The sequence below is a fragment of the Falco cherrug genome, chromosome 6, assembly GCF_023634085.1.
Source record: "Falco cherrug isolate bFalChe1 chromosome 6, bFalChe1.pri, whole genome shotgun sequence".
Classification (NCBI taxonomy): Eukaryota; Metazoa; Chordata; class Aves; order Falconiformes; family Falconidae; genus Falco; species Falco cherrug.
Genome location: NC_073702.1, coordinates 47,336,780 through 47,353,683, shown reverse-complemented (window position 1 = coordinate 47,353,683; position 16,904 = coordinate 47,336,780). Strand labels below are relative to the sequence as shown.

Below are 16,904 nucleotides of genomic sequence, written 5' to 3'. Positions count from 1 at the left end.
GAATAAGCACTATGTACCCTTATGCATCTAATCAAATTGACTTGCCTAATTATTAGCCACTTATCACCCTATTAATCTTATTTCTATACTGTTGCCCTTCCCAGTGATCTCATCTCCCTTTACATGTGCTTTAAGATATGAGGTTTACTTAATTCTGTGTTTAGAAATGAGTAATCTGGTTTGGGATGGTAATGCAGCTGAAACAGGGGATCCTGAGTTTAAGCCTTTCCCTTCCCCAGCTGAAAGTTAACATTGAGGGCTATGCAGCAATATATTTAGTACTAAATCACCTCATTGCATCTCATGGAAGGGAAGTGTCTGCTGCCTCACTGGTGTGGCACAGGTTCCCGTATAGCACACTGAAATGATACCCAGTAGCTGCAGTTGGCACAGAGGCAGTGAAGCAGGAGCAAATTTGAAATACACAGATGAGCTGGAGAAGCTTGCGCGGTCACAGGCAACAATAAAAGGAGATGTCAAGCGCAGGGTTGCCTATTTGGCAATCCTTAGTTAGCTTCTGCAAAACTGGGAGTGTATATCACACTGTCACTCACTTGCCCCCTTCTGCTTCAGTCAGATAAGCCAGTCTTCACTTCCCCTCCTGAAACAGCTGTGTAATGTTAATCACTGTAAAACAACCCACCCGGCACTCAGGGGGTGCGTGGTGTCCGCTGCTGTGTAAAGCGTGATTCTTCATTGCCTGTATTAACTGGAAGTTAAATGTGGCTGAGTGGCTATAAATACCGGAGAAAATAGGAACCTTGGCAATATGTCTTCAGGAGTTATTCTAGGCCCAAGGCCGATAATGAAGCATCTTGAATTTTATGCCTCAGTGGTTTGCCTTTAAAAGGCTGTAGATGTCTTTCCCGTCTGCTCACCTCTGAGAGAATGCCTGCATTTTTCCAGATGATGAGTTTTAAACAGGTGCTGTTTTTTAGTTTTCTGTTTTTCTGGCTTCCTGCTGCTTGTCAGTCTGTTGCTGCAGAGGTGATCTCCGGTTGTATCCTTCCCATATGCTCCTCTTGAGTGCTGGGCTCCACGTTTCAGCAGGGGACACATAGGAGGCAGGCAGTGGTGCAGGTGCTGGGGGGTCCTGCTTTCTCAGCCTTTACCTTAAAGGTAAAGTTATCCTCCCTCCAGCCTTTAGCTCTCTCAGCTGATTTTCCTTCTCCTCATCCCCAGCTTAACATCCCTTCCCCCATGGACAAAGGTTAGTGTCTCCTGAGAAAAATTGTCATTTTTTTCACCCCAGAAGTGGCCACAGGAGCCAACACAGCTGTGTTTGACTGCAAAACAGTCTTCTTTTAAACACTTGATTTAATGACCCTTTCCCTTCTGGACAAGTACTGGAGCAAGGAAACTGGAACTGTTGGGAAAGAACAGCTCCTGATGGAAAGTCAGTTCTAGGAGTGGAACTCTTGGTTGTCTCAGGGAAGGCTGGTTAAACGTTGCTTGCTGCCTGTTTATTTGCTGTGGAGTTTTTGAACCAAGCTGTGAGGTCCCAAACATGTGACGGATTTGGGTTGACACTCTGTGGGTACACCACTTTTGGAAGGCTTGCTTGAACCTTTTCACATTGCTACTGCAAGAGACACTTATCCTGGAAACCCAGCCCAGGATCAAGAATGCCACAGGCAGCAACTGGGGTTCATTATTTTATATAATTTTTATCTTTTTTTACTGTTGCACTTCTTCCTTCCAAGTGCCAAAGGGATTTTGCAAAATATTAGGAGCTATACGTAATTTCGAAAATCAGACCAATACTCTTTTAAGCAGAAAGGCCTCCATACTTCTTGAGATCAACTCCAGACTTAAAACTGTTAAGCCTGGAAATTAATAGCCACCCAGGTGCAGGCTCTATGACATACTAGAACAGCAAATATTTTGCTGTAATTCTAGCAAAAAATTTTCACTTGCTGATCCAAACCACTCTGAATCTTGAAAAATAAAAGAGTAGTGATTATGAGCTTTCTATGTCTATGCATGCTTTTGGGTACTGTGGAAGAAAAAAGCAAGCGAGGAACAAGTAAACTTTAACATCTGTAGGAGAAAAGTTAAACTGACCATCTGCATTGACTTCTCCACATGTGAATGGATTTAAAGTTTTAAAAGCAGCAGCTATATATTGAGACAATAGATTTCAGCAGTCCCAAAAGAGCAGTTGAGGTGTTTCATGGTGATAATTTTTCTTTAAAAAATGCCTAGAGACTCATTGATCTTCAGTGGAATCCTTATGATCTGCTGGCTCAAGCATCTGCATTTTAAAATGTCCTCAAATGGACATTTATTATTATATGGATGATTGCAAAACTTCCAAAGGAACTGCACAAGTAAGTTAGGCAAACACTTGTCATGCCAAAGGGGAGAAAAAAAAAAAAAGCACAACACATATGTAGAGAAAAAGAAACACATTCTGGTAGTCATCTTTATTCTCACCCACATTTTTTTATTTAATACACAATGAAAATGAAAACAAAAATATATTCCACTCAGTAAGGCACAGTTTTCATTTCATTAGCACTTTCTTTTGCATGGAAAAATGCCAGAAAAATAGAGGTGAGATCTAACATCTTCCTTTCCTGTCTTTGAACACTTGAAATGAGACGATCCACACCAAGTGAGCAAGAGCTTTTACTGTTTGGTTGTTCTGCTTGGCTATACAAATGCTTCAACAATTTGTCATTGCAATAGGAGCTCTTAGATGAAATGCTTAAGGTCCCTTTGTTCCCAAGGACATTTTTATTACTCCTACTTGTAGTTTATGACAACATCTCCTTGTCCTTTGCTTTAGGATGCATTTGTGAAAGTTTCCATTTTAAAAACAAAAATGCACCTGAAACACAATGTTGTACGTCTTGTAATAGGAATATAAATTAAGTCTGGTCTCCTTTGGGACAGTCTTGGAGGAACTGCTTTGAAAATTTAGATAAGTGAAGAAAGTGCTACAAATGGTGACCCACAATTTTATATTGGTCCTCCTCATCTTCTGAATTGATTAGTAGCTGCATGATACAGCTACATTAGAAGCACAGAAGCTAAATTTACTCTCTTTTTTTTTTTTCCCTGTGAAAAGGAAGTAGTATACAATACAGCAACACTGAATTGCAGAAGTTTAAATATCATAAACAAAAAAATTGTCACTCTTGGTTTGGTTTATATGAATAGATTTTATTTCTAGTTTACCAGGTTGTAAGTAAGTGTTCCAAGCTAGTCCCTTTATTGTGCTTGCAGCTTGTCTGGGTTTCCCTCACACTTCAGTAATTTTCAGTACTTTCAGTTTAGTTATCATCTGGTTTAATCCTTACACAAATCTATTCTACATACGTATTAAGAACATAAACTAGCCAGAATTGTGGTCCATTAAGCCTGGTATGCTGATTCTGGCATCGGCCAGTAGCAGATGATTTGCAAAGGAGTAAATTTCTGCCATAGCAGATACAAGAAATTTGGCTTTAATATCATGATGATCTCATCACAATTTCTGGTAGTTTCTGCTAAGAGCTTAACTTGAAGGCTTTGTCTCCCCTTGTCTTCCATTACTTTATTGCTGTCAATTAATCCTCTTCTGCATATTTGGATGCATATTTGTGTGTTTGTGTAGGTATTGGTGGTTAAAAAGCAGACTAGAGCTAGTTCTTCATGAGTGAGTTGCTTTTGGTGACCAAACTAATAATACAACTCAATCAATATAGATGCCTACTGTAGGCAGATGGGCATCTATGACTTGTCTGGGAAGCTAAATACTTCTCAAAACTTTGTTTTCTCTCAACCTTTCTTTGCATTTAATTGTGCATTTATCAAGCCCTCTCTCATTCAACTCCTAGCTCCTAACGATGACTATTAGATGTCTCTGAGACCTTTCTGATTGTATGTGCTCTTGTTAAAGCAGGGTGACAAGTTCAGTATGGAGGGCCTTAGGATGTCTTAATGATTTCTGACATGTTTCTAGTAAAGTTTGGGTCCCTTTCCAAATTAATGTACTGAAGGATGAATCTTAGCAGGTGAACTAGCAGCACAAATCTTGTACCATTCCCCTTTTCCCGCCCTCCGCCCCATGACTGTCTGTTTTTAATTTCCACCATTAATTTGCTATCTTATTACTCATCAACCTTTTTGCCGTGGTGATTGATTAGTCCCTTGAATGGATCAGGTAAAATGGCTTTGTGTGGTGAGAAGGCCAAAGTACTTCAGTGCGTTGGGCCCATTTCTGTCTGTCCGTGGCTATGGCATTGGCAGATTTATTGAATCTTCAAAACAACTTCATGTTCAGTGCTAATTAGGAGGTTTTTTTCTGCATTCTTGATTAGACCTATAAAATGAAGAAGAAAAAGTCAATGTGAGTGTAAGGCCTAGCATGGAAGGCTACATTCAATGCAATATTTCTCCTTAGTGTTTTTTTTAGGCATTGTCAGTTTTTTATTTGTTTTATCTCTGGCTTCCTTGTGGCTTAGTTTCTGAAGTTACTGCTTTGTAGGAGATTGATATTGGCTGCCATATCTCAGGCTTGTTTGAATGGTTACTTAATCAGATTACATAATTTTTTTTGTCAGCATTTCAGCTGCATATCTACATATAGAACCTAGGAACAAGAATAACTTGCAAATAATTTTTCTCCCCCTCTCCCCTTGTTTCTGGAAAGCAGGATCCACAGAAGTCTTCTTTCACCTCAACTCTGTCAAGTGAAGCATCTTGTTCTCTCTCCTCTCCTGAAAGTACTTTCAACTCCCAAGAGTCATCATCTTCCTTGACATCCAAAGTGGTTTATTCCGAGAGGCAGTCCTGGCTTGACCTAGTTAACAGCTCTGCCATGGAAGAGGGTGATCAGCCTTTAACTTTCTGCGTACAGATTCACTCTGATGAGCCACCAGAAGTAGACTGTGGAGATGCAGCAGACAGCCAGGAGGTCCAGCTTTCCAAACCCAGTGGTGGATCCCAAAACTCTTTTTTAGGTCCAGATACAAATTGTCTAGCTGTGCCAGACGCAACAGGACAGAGATCACTAGCCAAAGGTGAGCTAATGAGAGAGGAGAGTTTTGTCTGCAAATCCATACGATATGGGAGTTCAGGGTTTTTCCTCAGCTTCCTTTCCTCTCTTCCTTCCTTTACATTCTTCACTGAAGAGTCTTCCAGTGGCACATCATTTATAACTAATATTTTGTTTATTGCGTGTTAAATATGTAACCTAGTATCTAATTGGTAAGTACCTTTACAGATCTTCTCAAATTTTTCTTATGTGTTAAAATCATAGCCTCTGTATAAAATTCTAACATAGACACATTTTTATTAGCTTGCTTTATTTCAATACAGCTGTCTTTTATTAGTTTGGATTGAATAAAAATTTTAAGAAAGTATGTCACAGAATTGACACTCTAAGGAAAATGGCATATGTAGGAAGTGCTGAGCACGGGGTTAGGTCAACCTAATTTTAAAAATAAAAGCAGTTGCATTTACTTCCAGTATGTATTCCCTATTTGTTTCATTAAGCTTCATTGTAATCAAAAGGAAACAACTGTGATCCTGAATAAGAAAGTCCATTAGCACTGATTTTGCTTAACCAAATGGATATCTACATAGGTATTTTCCTAATGAAATGTGCTGCTAAATTAAAAGGGTGGCGTAGTTCCAGAATTTGCTCATTGTTACTGTTAATAGCTCTCCTGCCATAGCCAGGCAATGTGTATTGCCTTTTGAGCAAAGCTGCTTCTTCCTGCATTAAAAGCAACTGAAGCATGAGGCATTCCTGGCATACAACATATTGAAATGAGAAGATGCTCAGCATGCTGTGTGGAGAGGTAATACATGAGGAAGCAACAATGTTTTTGTGGATCAGGTCTACCCATGATTCCAAATCCTTGTAAAGATTTGAAGCAAGTACTTTGGTTTTTTTGGAAGAGCAGTGTTGTCTTGTTACAATACAAAACAAAGCTGCATCTAAAAGCTTAGGCTGAAGGTAAGGCGAAGGTGGAAAGAAACCGTGCTGGACTTGCTGGGAACTTAGGAGTTTTTCTCTGTGGGTGAGCTTGGCATTGATTAAAAAAAAAAACAACCAACCAACCAACCAACCAAAACTCCCCTCCAAAAAAAACCCCAGAAACTGAGTGAAGTACAGATTTTAGCAAAAGTGAAAATTAACTCAGAGTGTTTTGTGCTCAGCTTCATTATCCATATTCTAGGCTGCTCCACTAGAGACTTCTGTAGCAATGAAGATCAGTATGAAAACTGAGAGCAAATGTATGTACCATGTGGCAGAAAAGAGTGGATGTTTTGGGAGAGTTACTGTGGAATCTAATTCCCATAAGCTCTGTCTTTGTAAGTAGTGAAAAGGCTGAGGCTGGCAAAAACAGGATCCCTATAGAAAATGTCACAAAGATGTAGTAAATGCATAGTCTTCTGTAATTTCACCTTTTGGGTTAATTTTGACTATGTAATGCCTTTGGGAAACAATATTAGGTACATTCAGGTGGATTGTTGCAGTGTAGGTCATTTATGACATGATGGCTTGTAGATCCTGTTGAGCAAGATTCAGTGGTTGCTCTTCAGAAATCTGAACTTTTGCTTAGAATATCTTACACTGGTATTGTCAGCAGTCCTGCAGTAATTCATAGGTTAATGCTTTCCATCATAACTGCAAGGGTGACAAGTACTTTCTATGGTTGTAGAATTAGCATGACACATTTATAATTATTTAAAGCACAGTTTGACAGGCTCAATAATACTAACCAATAAAAATAGGATTAAATTGTAAATCAAGGCACATTTTAGTATATTCCTGACATTTGTAAAGTGGTTTAATTTTCCCAAAAATATTCCCGGGGAAATGAATTCTTCTGTTGCTCACTGTTTAGCTGATGGCCAACCCTGATCGAAGAATACTTCCATCCTAAGCACACCCGTGATCTCTGATGGAATTCCAGAAATAGATCATTTCAATGAGACAGTCACTATGGAAACTGTATAACCTCACTAGTTACTGTCTGCATTGTAACCCACTGTTGAACAAGTAAGATGTACACCACACACATTTTTCTTTTCTTTTTCAGTATGGGGAGGGGATGGAAAGTGTTGGCATGTGGGGCCCTCCCCTGCAATGGCCACTGAAAAAGTAAATTTGCAAGGAGATTAGTTAAGCTACTTCAATTTGAGAATGAGGTAGGAAAAAGGATTAACATAAAATAGCAATTCAGTTCCAAATGAAAGTTATCAAAAAGGATACAATTCTGTTTCTGTGGCTTATCCCCCAAGAATTTTCCCCTCCAGCTAGTTGATAAGGATGTGCACAAATACTGTGAGATGAATGCAAACTGTGGGATAAAAGCTAGCTGCAAAGCCTCATGATTTACAATAACTAGTAAGAACACCCTTGTTATCTGATGTGAAACAAGAATGCATATCTCAGTGCAGTTCATATTATTTGCTATACAATGCTTCTGAATAGCGTATTTTCAACAGCTCATCATGTTTTAGAGCACTGAGACTGTATCCAGGAGGAGACAGGTCTGCCTTGCATGGGCATCTGTCCTGGAAGTGCATGTCCCCTGTGCATAAAGCCAGCCTTGCTGTTATCAGAACAGGTATGTGGTCCTTGAACCTACTTCCCACAGAGTGTTCAAGTGTGTCCATGCTCTCTCCTTCTCCTTGTGAGTACAGAAAAAACCTGTCACACACTCTGTTTTGCAGCCACACTCTGTTTAGTGAAAGCCAATGAGGAATTTTTGGTTGTAGCTGATAGCAGCCTAGAGCTGAAGTGTGAGTTTTCAAGAGCACTTTTGTTGAAGAACACTTTTGGTGGCCAAAGTGGAAAATAGCAAAAGAAATGGAGGCCAATGTGAGAAAAGTTGGTACCTAGAAGGAAGAAAGAGTAGTTGTGGCTTTGTGGGAAGAACTTATCATGAAAATACAAAAATAGTGAAGAAACCTCAGTGATGAGTTAAACAATGGAAGAAGTTTCTCAAAGATAAATGGATGAATCTCTGTAGGAGAAACTACAGCTTCAACTAAATGATCATGGGTAATTTTTTCAATGAAAATTATTTAATGAAATCTGCTAAGCAACTGTGTTTGGTGCAAGGAGCTGTACCATACAATGTTTTTAATGATCTTTCCAGCCACTCTTAGTGAAACTGGAACACTCTTAGTGTTATGACCATTCTCAGTGTTGATTACTGGGGAGAGGTTACATACCAGAAAGCAATACAAAGGTACAAAAAAGATGAGTTTAACAGTTTTCTCTTTTGGAAGATGATCAGCTTTGTGGGAATATTTAATACTTTCATGTTGCAGCTTGCTTCATGCATAGTGACAAAGGATACAAAGCTGCCTGTGACACAAAGAAACCGAAAGGTAAACAAGAAATGGTTGAGAATACAAACAGCTATCTGACTACGTGCTCTGTATCCAGAAGCTGGCCTTGCCCTGTCCGGAATGGCTAGACACACTCTGCAGCCGAACTCCATCCTTTATATTTCTTCTGGCAACCACTGGAACAAAAAAAAATCTGACTATGACCCACCTCCATCATCATCAAAAACTATGATAAGAAAAGGAAGCTGCAAAAACTGAGAAGTTACTGTAAGAGAGCAGGAGTGTGTGTTTATATTTATTTAGGGATCTTCTACTGTAGCAACAACATCCTTCTTCCTTGCATTTTCTGAAGGTTTTATGATCACGTGAAGTTAATGTACCTTGGCAAGGAATTCTTATGGTACCACTTCTGGGTTATTTATTTTACCTTAGCTCACAGTAGCTAGTAGAAGATCTGGTGTGTGCCAGTATTTTGAAAAACCTGGAAAGCTTTTCAAATATAACTTGAATTTTACCTGGATTGGATTTGTGGGAAGGAGTTGGTTAAATAGGAACTGGATGAATTGAATTCCTTCTTTTCTCAGAACTGACATCCTCTTCTTCTTTGTAGTCTGCCTGTGCCAGTAATAGCCAGAACAGATCCTCTGGTGTGCTCTGGCCCCTTTATTCCTTCTGCAAATGTTACACAAAATGTCCAGATCATGGCTGAGACTAGCCAAGCAGTGTGCCTATGGTAGGAACAACTATGTAGAGAAATAACTGTGTTTGAATGATTATTTTGTTTCTCATCAAAAAGGCTTTAGAAATCACAGTGAAAACTATAATGTTATGGTTTTCTGAACTCTCTGAAAAAGGGATACTTATTTGTGTTGTTTCCAGTTCAGTCACAGTTTGTTAAAATGCTATCCCTCACTGCTGAGTCCTCTATACTGTTATAGTCATGATCATCTAACTGTTCATGGTAACATGCTTTTCCTGTTATTTTCTCCCACTTTCTTCTACCTTTAGTTCCGCATTTGCCAGTGAGGAGTTTGCCTAAGCTATGCCCATGTAATTTGAATATTTCCTGTCTTTTCTGTTCTGTAGCTATGTGGAAAAGGTGATTTCCCCAAAGTATCATCATATTCCCATTGAAAAGTCCATTACCACTATGGAGAAGGAAGGGATGGGGGTGTGGGTAGGTGGGTAGGCAAGGGCAAAAGCAGTTTATGGTTTTTTCCCTCTGCTCCCACCAGCCTAGGTGTATATGTTGTCCCATTGGCATCAAAAGTTCTGGAAGAATTAGAAATGGAGGTGCTGGCACAGCTACAAGAAGCTCCTAAGAGCAGCAAAGACAGGAGGAAGAAGCAGATATTTTATTTTATTTTTTTTGCCTGGGATTAATACACAGTTGGAAAGCTGTGGAATCTCAGTTAGAGAATGGGAGAACAAGTATTCATATTTCAGTTTAGATTTAGTAAGATATGTTCTGTTGGAGGTAGTTTTTAATGCAAAATGCACTTTCTGCTGAACATTGCCAGTTTCTCTATCTTTACTGCTGGGAAACAATCAGCTTGGTTTCCCACAGCTGCTTTTTGAAAAGTTCTGGATAATTTCACTTTTTTAGGCTTAAAAAGCATGGAAGTTGAGATTTCAGGCAGGGTCCTGTATTGCTGCTGAAAGGTGGGTAGTCTCAATACCTTAATGTCTCCCACCTGTGGTAAGTTGGCCGACAGGAAGGTGGAAGCTGAAAATCGAGGAGGTGAAAAGCTGGCGTGTTGAACCTCTGGTGGCTTGCTCTTGTCTGTAATATCTTCCATTAGTTAAAGGAAAATTCCAGCTAAGTTGCATCAAGCCACAAAATTGTGTTTTACTTCTCCTGAAACAGAATTTGTCAGAAGTTCTGGCTTGCCTGAAATATTAACTTTTTTTCCTCACTCCAACCTAGAAGGTCTCTTTCTCTTGAATGTTAAAATATCTCAGGGCAGAGCTTCTCTTTCCCTCAGGTCAGCACTGGTTCTTTTCCACTTTCCCCACTGTGGAGTCTGACAAAGTTAGACTTTGTCCAATTAGACTTTGCCTAATTAAGAGCTGTACAACACTAAAGAATTTTTCCAGAAGTGCTATGAAACTTCAGCAGGCTGCAAGGCTTGTGAGTGAAGGGCATGGTGAAGGATCCTCAGAAGACTGATCCTTCTGTGGCATCACTGAACAGAATTGCTTATAGTTAATACCACCGAGGGAAGGCAAAAGTGCACGATGCATGCGTTTCTCTGTGTGCATACTCATAAATGCACATGATATGTAGTATCCTTCTGCTGTTGCCATTTGTTCCTTACCACTAATCCTTCAGTAGGTCCTGAGAGAAAAAATGAATGTATTTTATCTTTAAAATAACATGAGATAAAGAAGTGCTGTAGTAGCATTTCAGTTTCCTAACATGCATGCCCAAGACTGAAGGTGCTTAGCTTGAAGAGGACTGGTGAAAGTGTTAACTTGCAATGTTTTATTTTTAAGTGATTTTGAATGAGTGCTTGCTGTTAGCTGTGTGACCTGTCTAGAAAGACTCACTCCAGAGCAGTGCTAGTGACGCATGCTATTACAAATCTTTGCCAGCAAAATACATCCATCGTTATAAAGCCTCAGAGGTTAACAAAACTTAGAGTAGGCATGGTACATTTATCTCTGGGAGGCTGGCACAGACAATCTGTTCATTTTAACACCCGGCCCCGATCTTGTGTTCTGTGTGCTTTTTGCATACTGTTTTACTTTGTAATGGAAAGCAAATATTTTATAACAATCAGATAGTATAGTCTAGACAGTTCAGGTTTCATAGGAGGAATCCAGATCACTGAAGCCTAAAAATACAGAGCTGGTGAATGCCTGTGCTTCTTTTAGAGACTTGCTCATCTGCAGGACAGTGATCTGACTCCAGGTGCAAGGGAGTTAAGTGATACCAAGTGCTGGGAAAATGTGCTGTGAATGTTTGAAGCTGGAGAAAAAAAGTCTGGTCTGTGCTTAAGCCTTGAGTGACTTGCTTTATCTCTGCTATTTAATTTTCTCTCGGGTGTTTTGTGGAGAAAACAAGCAAGCAAACTACAGGTAGTGCTTTCTTCTTTTACTTTTGTGGCATTAAGAGGCTTGTGAAATACCATAATGCACCATTGTGTGAGTGAGGAGAAATATTTCCTTATCACAGATTATTTTATTTGGCTTGTTAATTGACTGCTAGACATAATGTCTCTTCCCTTCCTCCATTACTTCTCCCCCTTTCAGATTTACAGCATCAACCTAGTGTGTTCAGTGGTAGCTTCAAGCCTGCAAAACATGGGCTTTTGCTTTCTGAGCTTGGTGCAGGGGAACTCGGGACAGTGAAGGTAAAAGTCCAGGCAGGTACCAGTTGTCTGGCCTCAATTTACAGAGGTTTCTTGGCAGCCATGCTCTTCATCGATGGCAACATTATCTACTTCTATACAAAAGCACAATGTTAAGATACTGTTTTGTAATTTTTTAACTTGTGGGAGGGGTTCCCTGCTCATCAATGTAAACAAAGATGGAGACAAAAAATGGTACTCTATAGCTCATACCTGGCTCTATACAGCTGGCACGTTTCACTCACCCTTGTTTTCCAACTGTTTCCTGAAATCCTATTTAGCTCCTTCCCTGTCACTCCCTTTATCCACCCAATCTGAAGAATCTAGCACATTCCCTCTGGAATTACCTGACCCTGATCAGTCCTTTGGGGGTGGTAATCATGGAACAATAAGAAATAGGAGAGTAGTTTACGGTCGCAATCTTGAAAGGATGCAGGAGCTGAGTATGCATTGCTCATCAAGTGCATTTTCTGGTAGCAACTTGCTGGGCATTTCTGACTTTGGCTCCATCTTTTTCTGAGTATTACTGTCCTCCTCACCTTCACCCACAAGTGCATGGTAGATATCAGAGTATTTAGCATGGAAGAGAAGAGTTCAGTGAGGGTGTTTTCTTGTGCTTTCTGCTCTGTAACCCTTTTAAGACACTGAGGAGCCTCACAAGTTAGCCTTAAAAAATATCAGGAGGGACCTTATGTCCCCAAGGGCTTGACTGTTTTTTAAAGTTGTTGAACAGGATCAATGCATTTTTTTTTTCTTCTTATATACTTTTTCTTGGATGTCTGATAAAGCTCAATTTCTTTCTCAAAGTGATACTGTGTACAGTCCTGATGGGTGATGCCTATGGTAAAGCTGAGCCACTCCTGTGCAGGAGCTGGCTAATGAAACAAACAGCTGCTTCATCCCAAGAAAGCTGGCAGGAAGCTAGTTATAGTTATGAGCCTCATGGCATGAGCCAACAGTTTTCAGGAAATACTACTGCCGTGTATTATGCCTTACACTTGCATTTTTTTCTATTTCCCTCAGCTTGTTAAATATACAACAGTTCTCCTTTTCCTCCCAGCACTGTACCAATGTTAGAAGTTATATTTAGTTCTTGTCAGTTACAGCAGACTTTTTATAATCTCAAAGTAGTGAAAAAAGGCCAGCAACACAGTGAAGGCAAATATTTGTAGCATATCATAAACCTTTCTAGTAACCTAAATATTTAGAAAGAACAGGGGTGTAGGAGGATGCTGTACTTTTTAAAACATGGTGAAGATAAAGAGCAGCCTTGTAAGTGTGCTGACATGTTGGAGAAGTCTTTTTGCTAGAGCATGAGTGAGAAAAAGGACTTCTCCTTTTGTTCAGAAAATGTTTGCTGGCTGAAGGTGATGTAGAGAACTCAATGTTTAACTTTTCGTTAAGAGAAAAAAGAGCCCAGCCAGTTTGACCAGCACACGGACTGCAGCTGAGAAGAACCACCACCACCATCCCCAGTGAAATAAAAACAGATGTTATCCCGTTGGATTTTGATGGCTTCATTAGCACCCTGAAAACACCAATAGTGTTAAGATTTTCCTTTAGCTAACACTGAAGTAGAAAAGCTTGCAGTGTGGACTGAGAGACTAGAAGCAGGTTGCACAGTCTGTTGCTGAGAATGGCTTTCTGCCAACCCCCCCCTATATAGATCTGGTACATTTTTAGTTTCTGACTGTTCATTTTTAAGTTGTGTTATTCTGGATAATGTCTTTGCTTCAATTTTTGTCTTATCTTATGTTATTTCATTCTCAGCTGTTTACTAGCTTTTCTTTTCATGTCCTCTCCCTCATGGAAGATGGTACCACAGCTTGAAAGCCATCACAAAAATTAAGGTGGAGATAAGAAGTCTTTGTTGTAAGGCACCAAAAGCAAATTCTGTGCTGCAATCTGTGAAACTCAGGGTTTAGGTGTCAGGTGCCTCAAGGGTTCCTGCTTTAATATGTTGTCTAAGGACCTTCTCTTGGGGGCCCTGAAAAGTTCCTATGTTTCATTTCACCACTCAGTTTTTTTAAAATCTGGTTTTAATGATTATCAAAACCTGGTGATGAATAAGAACACCAAACACAATGTGACCTGTGAGTTGCCAGGTAGAAATGTGTGCAGCATGCAGGGAAAGGTAAATGGGTGTAGATGCTATCAAAGTTCTTTTTGTTCAAATGTGGTATTACTGACAGTTGTTCAAAGAAGTCTGTGATATATTCAGAGCATTAAGGCAGCATTGTATCAGTGGAAATACGTGCTTGTATCTGGATCACGACCTGGTTCTTAAAAGCATTTGAGTCTGGTAATATGTCTTTCTCATATGCATTATTACCCTATAAATTACACTAAAAATTGCCCTTGGTTTTAACTCTAATACCATTATATTACAGTTGGCTAAGAGCCTTCCTGATGGCTAAGAGCCTTCCTGATGGCTGAACCTAACATTTCTGCTATCTGCTGCCACATTCACATTCTCATACCCAATTTATTCTTTGCAGATCAGGAAAAATGTGATGATGATGAGATGGAGCGACTTTACAAGTCATTAGAACAAGCAAGTCTGTCTCCCATTGGTGATCGTCGGCTGTCAACAAAGAAGGAGCTCAGGAAGTCATTTATAAAACGCAGCAAAAACCCCTCCATTAATGAGAAACTCCACAAAATTCGAATGCTGAACAGCACATTAAAGGTGAGATCGCAGAGCTGGCCAAAGAAAAGCCTGAGAGAAAGAAACATTTTGGCTGAAAAAAGCAGCAAGCTTAGACTTCAGCCAAACTCTATAATTACGTATTTCCTTAAAGCCCCAGAGAATTTGGTTAAGATTTGAATTGTTTTCTACTTCATTCTGAATACTGAGCTGTGTTTTGTTGTTCAGTTTGAACTGGAAGCAGAGGCAATAGTTCAGAAGGGACTTTTCTTGCAGAAGTTCCAGCCCATTTGGAAAATTTAATAAAGAAAGCTTCTCTTAGTTAGCTGGAAAACTTACAATCTCGGCTGAATACACTAAACAGGAGAGCCTTAAAAAAAGGAAGAGCAGACAAAGTGTGTTGATGATAAAGGACATGACAATGACCCTGAGCCAAAAAAAGTTTTCCTTATGTGATTATTGGAGAATGTACAGGAAGTGCCAAAGCTATTGTAAAGACCTCCTGTAACTAAAATATTTTTAATAACAAATGCATCCTGCTTTTATGTTGAAAATGTATCGTGAACTGGAGGGGTGGAGGGGTTCAGGGGATGTTCCATGAAAGGGCCAGTAAATCTGTCTGGAATATGGGGATTTATGAGGCTGTTTACTCGCCAGCATCAAGCGTCATGGGATTTCAAAGCCTGCTTCCGAATGGTACTGAGGGAGACTGAAAGCTTAACCATAGTATTTAAATCGTAAGGAGAAGAAAGAATAAGTGCAAACCTGGGGCTTCCCTTTTTTCTTGTTGTATGCATTAGAAGCAGGAATTGAGTATCTTGTTTCAAGTGTGTGTGTTTGGCATCACGCATTGTAAGCTGGAGAAATGTGTGTAAAAACTTCTCCTATCAGCACAATTGTTTTTAATTTTTATTAGTTTATTATTATTATTATTATTATCATTAGATTATTAGTTGCAATGGGAGGCTTGAGCTCTGGCACCTCAGCCAAATTGTTAAATGTTATTATTCCTGATGATACAGTTGAGAAGACAAGTGGGAATATAGGCATTCTCCCTGGCTCCATACAAGACCTGGTGAAGTCTCTCAGGATCAGTCTTCAGTGACACGGTACTGACTATAGCAGTATCCATCTGCATCAGCAATACAGTGAGCATACCACAAAAGAGAAAGTTAGCTTTAAAAGTATGCCTATTTTATGCTATGGGAAACTAAATATAGAAACATACTGCAAAGTTTTTTCCCTGGTAGGAACCTCATTAATAAATCTAAGAACCAGTTAGTATGAAATGGAGTTGTACCTTGTGGGACAATCAATTTCAATTAGTATGGAGCTGAATGGAAGTCTGACTGCCAGACATGAGCAGAGAGGACAGCTTTACATTGATTTAGCATGGGAGTATTGTATAAGTTGTGATTAGTAGTGCTTATAACCTTAGGCTTGTCTAACACTTGTATTTAATATGGAAAAATCACTTTTGGAGTGTTCATAATGTATAAAATGTGTTGATATTTTTTTCTTTCTTCAAACTAAGAAATTGGAGTATTGACAAGACAAACATAGCACAGACGTTTTCTCACAGACACAAACAGAGTTCTATGCATGGAGTGTTTAAGTTAGCCTATCTAAAAGGCAAATGCCTGCAGCAGTGGGAAAGTGCCATATTCTTTGCATCAGTAGGATTATGTGCTTTTAAAGTCAATTTTCTTAATATATAACATGAGACATGAAATAATTAGAAATAATGTATTGGAAGTTTAAAAATCAGGAAAGTTTTGCATCTGATCCATATTTACTGTGCTTTAATTAAAAAACTATTAGTTTGAGAAGCGATTTATGCAAGATTCAGTGCAATTTTAATTTTGAACTTTTGACTCCACATCTTTAACAACAGTTTAATGCTGCTGCTACAACATATCGTTAACAAAACATGCTTTAGATAGTTTGGAAGAGGAGGAAGCTGTGTGCAAATGCATCACAGTCTTAATGAATGTGGGAAATAGATTTAGTGCTACAGGAAAAATTCCATTGCATGGCTTTTTGCCACCAAGTTTGTCCACTGGAAATGTTCTTTTCTCCTTTCTGTCTCCCTGTCTCCTCTTCTTCTCTTAGGCTAACTGCACATATCTCTGCATCAATGCCAGAAGTCTTCTTACAAGGGTCAGCACTAGGTCTTGAGAGTAGGACCTCTGTTAACCAACAGTTGAACAAGTTTTTGTATTTAAAAATGGTGCAGGTATCAAAGGTATTACAGCAGATAGTTTGTTAGAGTAGTAGTGGGATATGGATGTTTAAGCAGCCAATTGCTACTATTAGGAAGTGTCATGAATGTGTGGGAGCATTTTCAAGGCAGCCACTACCATGGAGTGCCCTCAGGTGTGACCAAATTGGTGGCAGCAGAAGAAAATGGTTAGAATTATTCCACTGATTTCACACAGAGAAGGGGTGGGGGTGAGGACAGGGTGGCACAGGAGTGTGGAGAGCCAGGCAAAATCAAGGAAAGTTTGTGTGCCTCCATTAGGAAATTGTGGCTGCTAACAAAGGCTTCTTTTTCCTGTGGTCCGCTGCATGGATAAGCAATAAGGGCTTGAAAAGCAAGTTGT

General features: G+C 39.5%; 1 protein-coding gene across 4 annotated transcripts in view; it reads left to right on the top strand.

Annotated features, from left to right (window-relative positions):
• The window catches only part of IPCEF1 (interaction protein for cytohesin exchange factors 1), an 85,395-nt gene that overhangs the window by 63,410 nt on the left and 5,081 nt on the right, over positions 1-16,904 (top strand). For 3 of the 4 annotated variants that reach the window (XM_055713359.1, XM_055713360.1, XM_055713362.1), the window contains 2 exons: positions 4,640-5,009; positions 14,153-14,343. In XM_055713359.1, the coding sequence (XP_055569334.1) occupies positions 4,640-5,009; positions 14,153-14,343 (561 nt within the window). The remainder of the gene's footprint in view (positions 1-4,639; positions 5,010-14,152; positions 14,344-16,904) is intronic. The other variant, XM_055713361.1, reaches the window with a different exon arrangement.